The following is a 15,107-nucleotide window of genomic DNA, read 5'->3' as shown; positions in this document are numbered from 1 at the left end:
AGTATAAGAATGAATATTTAGAGTATAGTTAGAAATTATGCCTGGTTAGTAAAATGGCCAGTGTTGCTTCTCCTCTGAGGCCCATGACTTCACCAGCCTTGGATGATTGACTAAACTTTGAGTTCCAGGTATGATTTACCCCTGCTAAATGGAGTCAGTCCAATAAAGAGTGCCATTATTGCACTTATGTAGGCAGGGCTGACTTTGAACTCACTATATAGGCAAGGAAGGTCTTGAACTTCTGATCCTCCTGCCTCTGCCTCCTGAGTTTTGAGACTACAAACATCCAGTACCATGCATGCTTTATGCAGTGCTGGGATTGAACTCAGAGCCTCATGCCTGGAAGGGAAGCAGTCTACAAACCGATCTATATTCGGAATTACTGTTGGCAAGATTCTTGAGAGCACCGTTCTCCAAGGACTGACTATAAGGAAAACACTACTTATTGACACTTGTTAGACTCTCTAGAAATTCAGAATTCCAAATATCTATAAAGTATCAGATTGTGACCTAGCATTGGCAAATATCTATAAAGTATCAGATTGTGACCTAGCATTGGCAAATGATAACTTTGCTTTGCCTTGGCTCTTTCTGCCCTAGTGCTTTAAAAAGGCACCCTTGGTAACACATACTGTGAGACACTGTAATGAGTTAGCTAGACTTAGGTTATATAAGAAAATCTCGCATTGGGAAATCGTGGAATGAGGGAGGAAATCTTCTCTACCTGTGCTGTCCAGTGTGGTTGTCATTACCTGCCCGTGGCTCCTGAGCACTGGAATGTGATTGTTCTGACCAAGGAACTGAAGTTTGAAATTTTCAGTTTAAGTAGCACTTTGGTTGCTGTGTGGACAGTGCAACGCTAAAGTGTTTGTCAATGTTAGGATCTGACTTGTAAGGTTGTGCTATGTGAGAATTAAAATAGATGTGAAGGAGTCGAGAGACCTATCAGTGGGCCTGGCACACAGTCTATGTCTAATCAATAGTCCCTTTTTTAATGAACTTCCTGAGATTGTGAATTAGATTGTGTAGCTATAAAGAGCTGGTGGAAGTTTAGGTACTTGTTCAATTATTTGTGTCTGATGATGATACTGTGCGCACTTGCAGGGCATTAGTGGAGAGTAGGCTCCAGGGTGGGCTCCATCTCTAACTAGAATTGTGTTACCTGCCAGCTTCTCAGAGGAAGACTATGGTCTGTGTTTTCATACTAGCAAATAACATGGGAAGTGCAATCTTTTAACATGCCTATGTATGTTTTCTCAGCTTGAAGGATGCCAATGATGTACCAATCCAGTGTGAAATCTCTCCCCTCATCTCTTATGCCGGAGAAGTAAGTTTGCTTCACTTTCCCTTCACCACCAAGAAGTATTGATAAGTATTTGAAGGTGTCGATCTGTTAATTAGCTCATAGGGGTCATGCCACAGCGCACACACTTTGGTCAGAACTTAGTAGCCTATGAATATGTTTATTACTTACAGGTTTAAAGTAAACTTTACAAAGCAGGGCCTGGAGTTGCTTTGGGCTGCAGTGGAGTCATCTCACAGAAGCACAGTGTGTTCATGAGGAGCTCCTCCCAGGAGTGAGCAGAGGAGCTGTGCTTTCCGAAACCTTGAGAGTTTCTGCTGTGTCTTTCATTCATACCATAAATGAACTACCTGCCATTAACAGGAGTCTAGCCTTTAGTGTGCTTCACCTACCCATTAATGCCTACGTATTAATGCTTTTAAAAATGAAATAAGTATTTTATAGTTGGCTGGCTGCTTTTTTAATGCAGTGTGACTTTTCTTCCTAGGCATCTCTCTGCTCTGTTCAAACACTTAGCACTGATACCTTACAGACCTGTGGAGTGGAGTTCCCTACTGTTCTGCTTACATACATTTTCCTGGAGTTATTTATTGTTTAGCTGTAGCAGCAGAGATAGTCAATTAGAAAATAACACAAACCAAAAGGAAAGAAATCAACGTTTTTTATTTCTTTTGGCATTTGTCTTACAATTCCATAAATCAGCCATTAAGTCTAGTCTACAAAGCATGTGAAGTGAATATTTGACTTCTAAATTCTTACTTTCTAACTAGCTTTTGGCATAACATTTTAAACGTTAAGTGCAGGTACTAGGCCAGTGCTGTGGGCAAAGACCTGCTACTTCCCTGACACTTTTCATTTCAATCCTTTAGGGACTTGACGGTTATGTGGCAGATAAAGAGTTCCATGCACCCTTAATCATCGATGAGAACGGAGTTCATGAGCTGGTGAAAAATGGCATATAAATTCTAAAGGGCCACATAGGGAGCCGTTGTTTTTGATAGAGAACTGTGAACCTGCGGGACCTCTTCTGGACAGCTGAAGTTTGGACACTCTACAGTTTCATTTGCTTGCTAGTACCTGATAAACAGCACAGGCTTCCCAGATCCAGGTGACTGGATCTCATTTTTGAAAGCTTTTTTTTTTTTTTTTTTTTTTTTTTTTTTTTTTTTTTTTTTTTTTTTTTTTTTTTTTTTTTTTTTTTTTTTTTGTGATTCTCGACTCAATGAAGGTCTTATTTATATTTTTTAACTATCTAAGTTCTTCCAAGCCAAGGCTCACATTGGCCATCCAGGAAACTTCCTCAGCTTGACTCTGGTTGGGATGCTCAGCATGACTTCACCTGAAGCTGGGCGGAAGCATTTGGTTCTGAAGTTATACCTATTGATAAGTCATCGTACATGTCAGAAGGTTTCTATGGTACTAAAATTTTGTTTTATTTTATCAAGCATTAAAGTTTTTTAAGAAAATAACTGGACAGCAAAATAAAATTATCTTCTTGTCTCTGCTTTGTTTCTACCTTGAGAAAATTCGATTGGCAAAATACAAAACTTGAGAGACGTTTTGAGATAATGCATAAAAACAAATGCATGTAGTCGCAGCTTTCTTCAGCAGGCAGCCAACGTTGGGCTTCATCTTCTGTCACTCTCCAGTGTCTGCCAAGCATGTTCCCCAGCTGCAGAGGGCACCTGGCTCAACTAGAGACAGTTTGGTTCCTGACTGGGCAGGTGGGGTGGTACTAACACACCATAAAGCAGATCCATGCCAAAGGTATGGGGTAACCTCCTCCAGCAAGGAGACCCAGTCAGTGTGCCAGGATCCATACCAGAGGTATGGGGTAACCTCCTCCAGCAAGGAGACCCAGCCAGTGTGCCAGGATCCATACCAGAGGTATGGGGTAACCTCCTCCAGCAAGGAGACCCAGTCAATGTGCCAGGATTCATACCAAAGGTATGGGGTAACCTCCTACAGCAAGCAGACCCAGTCAGTGTGCCAGGATTCAAGACTGAGAAGTGTGCTTAAGTCAGTCGTTTACCTTATTGTCTCTCAATATCTTATAGCACTTAAAGCTTAATCACTGTAGTTCTGATTTTTTTTTTAAATTATAAGATTGAAAAAGGGGCAAATGTGACTCTTCAATATGGACTAGAAGTCATGACTTGATAAACCATTTAAAAATTCACTGTGCATGAAAATACTGAGCATTGTGGATACATTTAAATAATGCTTTGTCCCTATAACATCTAGATAGATGCAAGAGTTCAGAAATTATACTTAGAGACTAGCACATTTTATTTTCCATTGATAAGCTACTGTAAGATGAACCAATTGTGAACCTTTAAATGTCACTTTTTGCAGAGCTTATGTGTTGATCTTTGGTTTTCTCTGTTTGTTTTGGTTTTGTATAGCAAAGTCCTACAGAAAGGATGTCAACTGAGCAAGGAGCACAGGGAGTTGCCAAGGTTTAGAAATACTTGGGCAGTGGTCATAGAGTCATTTAAAGAAAACAAAAAATCCTAAAGCCAACCAGTTAAGATTTGTTATTGTTCTTCCAAGTTATGCCTCCATTATGAAGAAAGACATTTACGCCTCATTCAGTTTTATTTAAAGATGTATTTTTGTTTCAAGATTCATTTGGTCAAAGATGGAGTTTAAATAACTTAAAATTTCATTACATGGAAGAGCAGGGATTAAAATCCAAGTCTTCTGGCACATGTCTTGCCACATGGTCCAGTCCAAACAGCATTCTGAAAATGTTGAGCACAAGCTAAAATGTTTGAAAGAGGAGCACACGGAAACAGTTGCGTTTTTACAAGGTTTAAGCTCTTTGTGTTGAAGAGGAAATGGAAAAGCTAAGAAGGGTCATCAGTTGGTTTTGTGTGTGTGTGTGTGTGAACATCACCATCAATAGTTCAAGGAAGAGGCAAGTTGGCAAGCTTTGGCCCTTGGTATCTTAGTTGGGAATGATCATAGCACAAGAAGAGAGAGGGGGCCAGATGACTGTAGGCAGGGCCATACTTGGGCTACTGTGAAATAATGAGGGTTTTGACAAGGTTATGCAACATCAACCAAAGACTAATCAATTGTTCCTGGGCCTGGGGAGTGACATTTTCTTGTTATTGGGAAGGTAGGTGTGTGTGTGTATGTGAGTGTGCATATGTGTGTGAGTATACATGTGTGTATGTGCATGCGTGTGTATGTGTGAATATGTATGTACGAGTACTTGTGTGTGAGTATGTGTGTGCATGTGTATGAGATAGCAGAGCACTTCTGGGAATATTTAACATTTGAGAGAACAGGGCTATATTTAGACAAATCTAATTGTTTCAAGGGAAAGTTTCCTATATTCTTCGCACATGTTTATCTGCTCATAAAAGAAATACTGAAGAGTAGAGCATTTGGCAGCCTGAATTTGGCACAAGTCAGAATGTCAGAGCAGAAGAGGGCCTGAGAGCATAAGATCCTGCCCAACCCTATTCATTGAGCAGTAGGGAAATGCAATAGAAATCTCGATAACTCATATATAGGAGATGGGAAGAAAAAAACAACCAACCTACAATTAGTGTATCAAGTTCCAGGGGAAATCAGACTACCCGCGAAGAGAAGACACCTTGTGAGCTCATTCTCAAAGATAAGCTATATTCAAATAGAGAGCCAGTGAAAGGCTCAGAGTACTGTTTCAATCAGCATTTATTATCAAGAGCTATTTGGGGGAGGGGTCGTAACTTGACTGTATAATTCTTAAGTATGAACTTGGTAGGTGACAACATTGTGTCACAATGTCCAAAAGATTGGACACATCTGTGTATAGGGACTTCCCCCCTATCCCCACCCCCAACCCCAGAACCTTCTGAAATCCTCTACAGTGTAGTAGCCATTGTCTTTCCCCCTGTGACTTAACCTAGCTCTCATGTGCCAAGCTGTCAGGAGGACTAGTATAAAGCAAACTTGAGGTTAATAATATGAGGGTATCAGACCTGGTGTGGTGTTGTACACCTGTAATTGCAGCTCCTGAAGAATGGAGGCAGAGGATTGCAAATTCATAGTGAGTTTGGAGCGAGCCTGGAATACATGAAACTGCCACGAACAGACAAAGTATGAGGGTAGTATCCGAAGCCCCAAAGCAGAATATTTCTGGCAGGCTTGGTTCCTCACATCTGACTGTACTATAGACTATTTCCTGTGAGTCAGCTGTCCCCAAGGTCTCCTCTTGGCCGACCACGGTTCTTTGTGGCTTTTGTGGAAGGGTCCTGTCTGAGCAGCAGAGGGCAGTATGGACCAGTGCTGGGCTGAAGTCGCATCTCAGCCTTGGTAGCAAGGAATGTCATCCTGAATCCTCCCATAGCCCACTTCCTACCCCTAACCACGCCGTCCCCCTTCCCACCCACCCCCCTCGCCCGCCGCCCCTGAGGTGTGTCTTTCTGTTACTCTTCCCACTTGCTGGAGACTAGAGTCCTTAGTTTTGAGTGTTTCATTTTTGCATTTAAGTAATTGAGGTTTCAAAAGGAGTGACTCCCTGAAGCATGTACATTAGTTAGTTAGCAGTTCAGACTACATGCTAGCTCTGAGCTGGGGTCAGGATTTAGGCACCAAATGTTTACCAAGAGTAATTCAAGTCTAAGTGTGGCTTAAATGGCAGAGATGATAGGGGAAGATGGCGGACGGTACAGAGCATATGGCAGACAGGAATATCAATAGCAAGGATTATACAAATTGGTGAGATTTCTTTTTCAATGTCTTTTCTAGATTGCATTTCAACAAAAGCACTTTTCAAAAGAGGGTACAGGCTGGTGACGTAGCTCAGTGGTAGAGTGCCCGGACTGCATAGCCCTAGGTTTAATACCAACACCCTCCAAAAAAGAATTAGTAAATTCATTAAAACTAAATTATGACTTGTCGTTTAATTGAATGTATCATTTTCTTGCAAATGATGATATAAGAAATTCCAATTCTTTGCCCCAACCAAACTCAACTTTTCCAAAGCCCTATTCTCCAGAAATAACTGACCTCTTTCCTGTGTGTCTTACACATCTTTTCAACCATTCTCCTCTTTGCAACCCTGAGCCTCATCCCTGCAAGCTAGCATAGGTGACATCCTGGTCCTAAACCTTCCCAGGGAATTGTTCTGTGCTTAGCAGGGATGTCTCTCTGTGTCAGCTCTTGGGCTTAAAAGGCTTAATGTACATATAGACTTTGTGATGGGTAATCTTCATTGTCAATGGGACTGGATTTTGGAGTTACCTAGGAGACATACCTTGACCAAGAGAGGGCATTTCTGGAGAAGTTTAACCTAAAGAAAAGACCCACCCTGAATCTGGACAACACCATGTCACCTCGGTTTTCTTCCTCTGACTCCCTGTGGGTCCTCTCTTAATATGTTCCATTTCCAATTCTTGACCTTTTCCTATATATATTATACCACTGAGTACAGTTAGTATTGCCCATATGCACACAGATATGAGGCCATCCACTGGAACAACTCACCAGTGGTCATATACACAAAGGAAAGCCACTCTCCCTCCGCCAGCAGCCAGCAATAGCCAATAGGTTCTCAGCTGGGGGGGGGGGGTCCTGTTTTCCCCATCCCTGGTGGAGTTTTGACTGTCTTGATCTTGTGCAGACAACCACAGTTAATGGAGTTCACATGTACAACTGCTATGTCATGTCCGGAAGACATCTTGGAGCACTCCTTCCCACTCTTCAGTTCTTACATCCTTCTGAAGGTGGGAACCTTTTCTTCTGCAGTATTCCCTGAGCCTTGGGTGCACAGGTGATATAGATGTCTCATTGAAAACTGGGCACTTACAGTCCTTTATTCTTAGCACTTTGACTAGTTTTCAATGCCTGCATTTATGGCTGCCAGCTACAACAAAAATCAAAACCTTCTCTGACCAAGACTGAGAATAGCCCAGGTCGGTGGGTATGAATATGAGTATCTAGAAAGTCATTTGATATCACGACCATTTAGCAATAGTAGTCTCCCCACATCTAGGGCATATTGTCTCCGCGGCCATGAGTTTTTGACCAGGTTACAGTACTGGGGATGAACTCTTCTTTCTTGCGCTTTGCAATCAGAAAGTGATTGGTTACTCTGTAACTGTCATACCACAGTTGCATCTGTATACACATCTCACCTAAGCAGGCCAGTATCGTAGCCTGCAGGGTCCTGAGGAAAACCACTGATATCTTCTCTTCCCCTGCTGACTGCATAACCCTTCCTGGCACTCTAGCCAGCAGGGGAAAAGTTTCCTGATCAATCCCATGTTGACTTCTCTGGGTCCTGCAACCAAAATATGTGATTTCTTCAGTAATAGTGTCTTACCATCTAGATTTATGTCCTCACCTCTTCAGATGGGTTCCGGGAATCGAACTCAAGCCTTCACACTTTGTACAAATACTTTACCGACCAAGTTTTCTCATCTATGGAATTTTAACTTTTGGTTATTCGTAGTACCTTTCATCTCTAAGAGTTTTGTTTAGTTCTTTAAAATTAGCAGTTTCATATATACATATATATATATAAGATATAAATAAGATTCATTTATTTTATGTATATGAATACACTATAGCTGTCAGACAGACACACCAGAAGAGGGCATCAGATCCCATTACAGATGGTTATGAGCCAACATGTGGTTGCTGGGAATTGAACTCAGGACCTCTGGAAGAGCAATCAGTTCTCTTAACCGCTGAGCCATTTCTCCAGCACCCTCTTATTTATATTTATAAGACATCATTCTCAGGCTTGCCCTTAACTATTTGCACTGAAGGTTTTTTTTTTTATTTCTTAGAAAAAAATTATGATATCTGCTTTAAAGCCTTTTACTTGTAAGCCTGATATTAGGGCTTCTCCAGGAACTTACATAGACTCATTTTCTTGGTTTTCGTTAAGCCATTTAAAAACTACTGGACAATTAAAATAGCACAAGATAGTGACTCTGAAAATCACATTTCTTTTTTCCTCATTGTTACTGATATAATAGTCTTCATTCTTTGCATGGGCCAACACTAATGCTTCTGTTAGGTTAACTTAGTGGCCACCTACAAGAGAAACTTCTTTAGATATTTTAAACCAAATGTTTCTCTGCTTTCTGCTGACAGATTCTACATGTGTGCCAGGGTACATTCTCTTATATTTTTGGTTGTGAGCCTAGCCTTTAACGGCTGAGCCATCTCTCCAGCCCAGCCATCTCTCCAGCCCCAGGGTACATTCTCAAAGCACTGGTCAGCTTTATTTAGTTTATGCATGTGAGTACACTGGAGCTGTCTCCAGACACACCAGAAGAGGGCATCAGATCTTATTACAGATGGTTGTGAGCCACCATGCCGTTGCTGGGAATTGAACTCAGGACCTTTGGAAGAGCATCCAGTGCTCCTAACTGCTGAGCCATCTCTCCAGCCCCTGGTCAGCATCTTTTCTTTTCTTTTCTTTCTTTTTTTTTTTTTTTTAAGATTTATTTATTTATTATATGTAAGTACACTGTAGCTGTCTTCAGACACACCAGAAGAGGGCATCAGATCTCATTACGGGTGGTTGTGAGCCACCATGTGGTTGCTGGGATTTGAACTCATGACCTTCCGAAGAGCAGTCGATGCTCTTCCCTGCTGAGCCATCTCACCAGCCCAGTCAGCGTCTTATAACACCTCCTTTTCTCTTCTTTTCTTGTTTGCCCAGAATCTTATTGTTAGCCAGAGGTGAGAACACACACCTTTCCCAGCCATCTCCAGGCATACTTATGGGCTTAATTTGAGTCTTTTAGATCCCTAAGAATGTACTAGGGGAAGTTTGCAAAGTTCATGTAGAAATCTAATTTTTTTCTCTGAAGCATTTTGGCCAGCGTCTTGCTTGTTCCAGGGTGTATGGCTGCCATAGGCCACTGCAATGTTACACCGTTACCGTGGCATGCTTTTGATAAACATCCTAAAGATACAGTTTCCTACTGGCTGAAATCTGAGTCAGGTCAAGTAAAGACAACGCTAGAAGATAGAGTTTCCAGACAGCTGCCAGATGGGGAAGAAAGATAGAGAGGATTGCAGGTGGTACCTTTTGAAAAACTTCCAAACCTGCTGTCTCTAGAGGCGAATGGGTAGCTATTTTTCACAGATAGAGTTTTGAGGCTTCTAGCTTGAATCTTTTATTTTAGTGCTTTGGAAACTTGAGGGTGTTATGCATACTAAGCAAATGGTATACCTCTGAACAATATTCTCAGACCATGTCTGTGTGTGTGTGTGTGCATGTGTGTGTGTGGTGTTCATGCAGATGTATGCTGAGACCAGAGACTAGTCAATTAGCTAGATTGGCTGGCCATCAAGTACCAGGATCCTCTCTAGATTATAGGTGCATGCTGCCGTTTCCAGCTTTTATACGGATGCTGGGGATCTGAATTCAGGTCCCCCCTTTTCGTGGCAAGCACTTTTCCAACCAAGTCATCTCTTCAGCAATATCCACTGCCTCTTCCAACTTCTTTTCTGATACAGCCCAGGCTGGCCTCAAGCTTGTCATTTAGCCAAGGATGACCTTGAACTTCTGACCCTCCTGCCTCGTCTTCCTGCAAGCTGAGATTATAATCGTGTGTTTCTCTGTCTGGTTTATAAGGCTACTGATGAGCTGAGCATCAGAGGGCAAAACTGGGGCAAGTTAGAGCCCACAATGCTTGTTCTTCGCCTCAGTTTAGAGGCTCCTCTTTAATGTCCCTTCAGTTGTTACGAGTGTCTGGAAAGAGTTGATTTTAATGACTTCTTCTGTGCTATTTTTTTTATGGAGCAGATTTTTAGAAGGCTTTCCCTTCGCCAGGCTGCAGGTACTTGCCACTTGGTGGCTTTCTGTGGTCTCAGGTGACAGGCAGGGGTGGGGGTGGGGATGAGAGGGCACAAACTCATGGATGTTGGCTATCTTGAAAATAGTTAAATTTTCATCTTAAAACGTCCACATCTTTTAATGTAAAATGCTATCTACAATGCACAGAACACAGGGACGTTATTTTATAGACATTTTCCAAGGCTTGTGAGCATGTGCCTTAGCTACAGCAAAACGCACATCTCGTGGCTGATCCAGTGACTTTTATACCCGCTGCTTAAACAACTTAAATGATACAAACATAGTTTTCCCTTGACAATTCCCTTAGACATACACAGGGCAGACTCACTTTACACAGGCCTTTTGTATTTATTGGTGGGTAAACTCAGGCATCGGATTTCACGGTTTAGACCCAAATCATATAACCTATGCTTATCTAAGCAATGTGATTGTTTGAGGCTTAGTGTAGAATCCTTGATTTTGCAGAGTATACCAAGAAGGGTATAATGAATGGTTAAGTGGGAGCCAGAGCTGCCCAACGCCCTTGTAAGAATATGGGAGATGAATCCCAGAGGTTCCAGTTTCTGCCGCTTTCAAAAAAAGAAAAAAAAAAAATCTCCCAGCGTAGTCTATTCTTCTTTACATGCAACAGATTCCCGGTAAAGCTGTTCAGGGTACAGAGCAGAAGTCCACCACAGGACTGACAAACTATGCACAAGGCAAATCTCAATTTCCAGTCAGCGGGGTGAGAAAGCTTCTGTCTCAGATACTTTCTCTCCTACTGTTTTTATCAGATGTTCACTTGAAGTTTTGATGATAGTCTCACGCTCCCATAAAATCTTTGTTTCTTTCATCAACAATGGGTCTGTTCGGCTCCCTAGACCCAGAATACCATTTTATTTCCATTTGATTCTTTTTTTTTACTCCCTGAAAAGTGCAAATTAAGTCCTTTTATATTATTCCCCAAACCAGGCTTCCTTTATTTCTTCCACCGTTCCTCTCCCAAATAATCGCTCCTTTGTGAAGAACCAAGCAATAGAAAACTAGCGCTCAACTACGATGCTTTCAAGTCCTGTATTTAACCAACAAGCTGTTTATTCAGAAACACAATCTGACCTACTGGGTAACCAATTTTTGTTTAATATATTTGAGAGCAAGTACAGCCAGCTCTTGTGGAAACCTCATCTGGCTTCCTGTATACAATAGAGATCATTTTAGGACACACCAAAATTATATCATTTGATAAAGTCCCAAAGTGGGAAATTGAAAGTGTAGCCCATATTTCTGTTGTATTTTCATCATTCCACAGATTTTCTTTTGGTGTGGTTGCTTTTTTCTACTTCTAAAATTTTTTTTTGAAGCGCAGGGGTTTTTTTCATCATTATCCTTGAATATACATTTTCGAGACCACTCTGATTATACAATATCATGTTTCAGAATCAAATACTCTGTGGGTTGCTTCTAGCGCCATAGTCTTTTAAACTGATTCCAGAACAGAAATAAAATGGCTGGCAAAGTGGGATTGAGAGACGGGCGCCTGTGTGGTGCAGCTGTGTTCCGGCAGCTTGTATGCATAGCATCAGAGGTTTCTCCCATTTTCCTTCATTATCCCTTGGTAAGCCACTTCAGTTTTGGATCAACTGACCAGGTCCCTGTTATGGCACTTTCTCTGAGATAGTTGCTGTATACTAGATTGGAAATCAAGATACCTGGATTCTGCATGCATGGCCATTCTGAATGGCTGAATGTGTGTGTGTGTGTGTGTGTGTGTGTGTGTGAGCGCGAGCATGCACATGTGTATATACTTCATATGAAAGATTCTTCCTCTTCCTTTTTTCTTCTCTTCCTCCTTCTTGTCCTCCTCCTCTTTCTCCTTCTCCTTTTTCTCTCCTCCTCCTTCCTCCTCTTCCCCTCCCTCTCTCCTCTCCTCCTCCACCCTCCTCCTTCTCTTCCTCTTCCTCCTTTTCCTTTTGAGATAGAACCTCACTATGTAGCCAGTCTGGTCTCAAGCACTCAACCTCTTGCCCCAGACTCACAAGTGCTAGGGTTGCAGGGATGTACCATGTTGGTTCAAGCTTCAGGTTCCTCTTCTATAGTATAGAAGAGACAGTGGGGAGGGAGGATGGAGAAGGAGTTGAACTCAATGAGCTTCAAAATTTCTTCAGGTTCTTATACATGCTTTCCTGTAGCTCAATGAAGAAATCTTTCTGATTCTGTAATAGAAACCTAAATTACCCAATATTCACATTTTCTGAATTTCCTGATTGTGCCTATTCTATTTTGTAGATACTTAATATACATTAAACATATATGAATGCACAAGGATATAACCTGCATCTTCTGTTTCGACATTCTATTTTTTAAAAAGATTTATTTTATTTATCTTATGTGTATGAGTACACTGTAACAGTACATATGGCTGTGAGCCATCACGTGTGTGGCTGCTGGAAATTGAACTCAGGACCTCTTTGTTTTGTTTTTTTGTTTTTGTTTTTGTTTTTTTCTAAACAGTGTTTTTCTGGATCGCCCTAGCTGTCCTGGAACTCACTCTGTAGCCCAGGCTGGCCTCAAACTCAGAAATCCACCTGCCTCTGCCTCCCAAGTGCTGAGATTAAAGGCATGCGCCACCACCGGCCAGCGAACTCAGGACCTCTTGCAAGTCCCACTTGCTCCGGCCCCACTCGCTCTGGTGTAATTCACTATAGCTGTCTTCAGACACACCAGAAGAGGGCGTCAGATCTCATCATAGGTGGTTGTGAGCCACCATGTGGTTGCTGGGATTCGAACTCAGGACCTTCAGAAGAGCAGTCAGTGCTCTTACCAGCTGAGCCATCTCACCAGCCCTCAACATTCTATTTTATTTAACATTTACTTAGTGACCAGTGTGATACTGGTGCTGTTGCAGTGACTTCAAAATATTGATGAGTCTGTTTACTCTCACAGCAATCATCCAGGGTATGCGCATCAGGGATCTGAGGCCCAGAGAGACAGACTGCTGTGCTTGCCATCAAGCTGGCAGTGTGAAGCTGAACTAAGATCCAAACTCTCTAGGAATCGTGATGGTGACTGCTGCATTATGCCACCTCAGAGCTAGGGGTATGTTTCCTTCCTCTTAACAGAGACTCACACTGCTGGCATTTTATTTTTTGCCTTTTGATGTAAAATGAATAAAATACTCATCTTCATTCACCGTCCCCTGTGTCTCTCCACATTCATTTCTCAGCTCTGTGGCTAAGCTTCTCACATCCATCTTCTTTAAGGACCAGACACCCGATCTCATCGTCGCCTGTCTTTCGCATCCCTGCATCATCTCCTGGCCCACAGGTAGACACGATTTTTCATCCACTTGTTGCTGCCAACCCAAAAGCCTTCCTCCCCTCCCTGCTCCTGTCATGCACAGGTCCCAGTCTTTGGAATCTTATCATCATTTGTTTTGTTTCAAAGATGTGCTTTGACTCTCCCAGCCCTTGATGCCTTTGCTTGGCTCTTTCTGACTGGGATGCCAAACTGCATTCATTTTTTAAAATTTTTTTAATTTATTTTACTTCACTTGCATTAGTGTTTCACCTGCATGAGACATCAGATATCCTAGAACTGGAATTACAGACAGCTGTGATCTCCTGTGTGAGTGCCAGGAATTGAACCCAAGTCCTCTGGAAGAGCAGCCAGAGTGCTCTGAATCACTGAGCCATCTCTCCAGACCTACATCCATTTTTGAAGACTAGGAAAATTTGTGTCTCCCTATAAAGGCTTTGTGACTCATCCAACAGGACGTCCTCTCACCTTTCTCTAAAATCCCGGACTATTGACCACAGTCTCAGTGAGGGCATCTGCTCTCCACTATGTGTTATGGCTGTGCTTATGACTGAACATCATCTATGAGCTGCAAAAACAGTGGGGTAGATAGGTAGGGCATAACCCTAACTTTTGACTATGCACACACATTGGAATACTACTCAGCCTGAAACAGAACAAGAGTCTGCCATTTACATCCATATGGGTGAATCTAGAGGGCACCATATTAAGCGAGACAATCCAGACATAGAAAGACAAAGACTAGATGCTATCTTAAAAAAATACTTACAAACGGCTGGTAAGATGGCTCAGTGGGTAAAGGTGCATATTATACAAGCCTGACCACCTGAGTTCAATTTCTGAAATCCATGTAAAGGTTGGAGGAAAGACCCGACTCCACAAAGTCATGACATGCACATACGCATGCACACACATCATTCACATACACACAACAACAATGAATTAAAAAAAATACACTTAGGCATTAAGAGTACAGAGTAGAAGGATCGTCGCTGGAAGAGGTGGGAGGAAACAGTGGGGAGACCTTCTCAACAGTTTCAAAACTATCGTAAGACAGGAAGATTGTAAGTTCTGGCTGTATAGTGGGCAGACCCACAGCTTATATCATACTGTATATTTCAGAAATAACAATAGCAACTAGAGAGATGGTTCAGCAGTTAAGAGCGTGGACTGCTCTTCTAGAGGTCCTGAGTTTAATTCCCAGAAACCACATGGTGGCTCACAACCATCTGTAATGGGATCCGATGGTCTCTTCTGGTGTGTCTGAAGACAGAGACAGTGTACTCATATACATAAAATAAATAATTCTTTTAAAAAGTAATAAAAGAGGATGCTGGCACTCTCAGCACAAAGGAATGGTAAACATTTGAGGTGGTAGCGATGCCAAATGGTGTTCTTTGATAACCCAGTGTATACATATATTGGAACATCATACCATTTCCCATAACTGTATACAATTATGTCAATTAAAACATTAGGGGGAAAAAGGAAGCTTAGAGACTGGTAGAGGACCCGCCTATTTACATATTCAACATGAAGTGGAGGGAGGAAGAGAAGATGCAAACCTGCCTGTGATAGGGAGAACCAGAGCAAATGGTGCCTCTGTCGGAGGTTACTGGGGAAAGAAATGGAACCTGGGGAGTTACTATTTCCTGACCTGTAAGAAGGACCCTCCTTTTTCTCTTTTTGGGTCAT

At 42.0% G+C, this 15,107-nt stretch overlaps 1 protein-coding gene across 7 annotated transcripts in view; it reads left to right on the top strand.

Moving 5' to 3' along the window:
• The window catches only part of Uap1 (UDP-N-acetylglucosamine pyrophosphorylase 1), a 33,139-nt gene extending 30,703 nt beyond the window's left edge, over positions 1-2,436 (top strand). For all 7 annotated transcript variants that reach the window (XM_031388783.1, XM_031388773.1, XM_031388733.1 and 4 more), the window contains 2 exons: positions 1,261-1,327; positions 2,173-2,436. In XM_031388783.1, the coding sequence (XP_031244643.1) occupies positions 1,261-1,327; positions 2,173-2,265 (160 nt within the window). In that variant the 3' untranslated portion in view covers positions 2,266-2,436. The remainder of the gene's footprint in view (positions 1-1,260; positions 1,328-2,172) is intronic.
• The last annotated feature ends 12,671 nt before the right edge of the window (positions 2,437-15,107 follow it).

This window comes from Mastomys coucha, unplaced genomic scaffold (assembly GCF_008632895.1).
Source record: "Mastomys coucha isolate ucsf_1 unplaced genomic scaffold, UCSF_Mcou_1 pScaffold1, whole genome shotgun sequence".
Classification (NCBI taxonomy): domain Eukaryota; kingdom Metazoa; phylum Chordata; class Mammalia; order Rodentia; family Muridae; genus Mastomys; species Mastomys coucha.
Note: the sequence above shows the minus strand (reverse complement) of the source record. Positions and strands in the feature narration are given on the sequence as shown.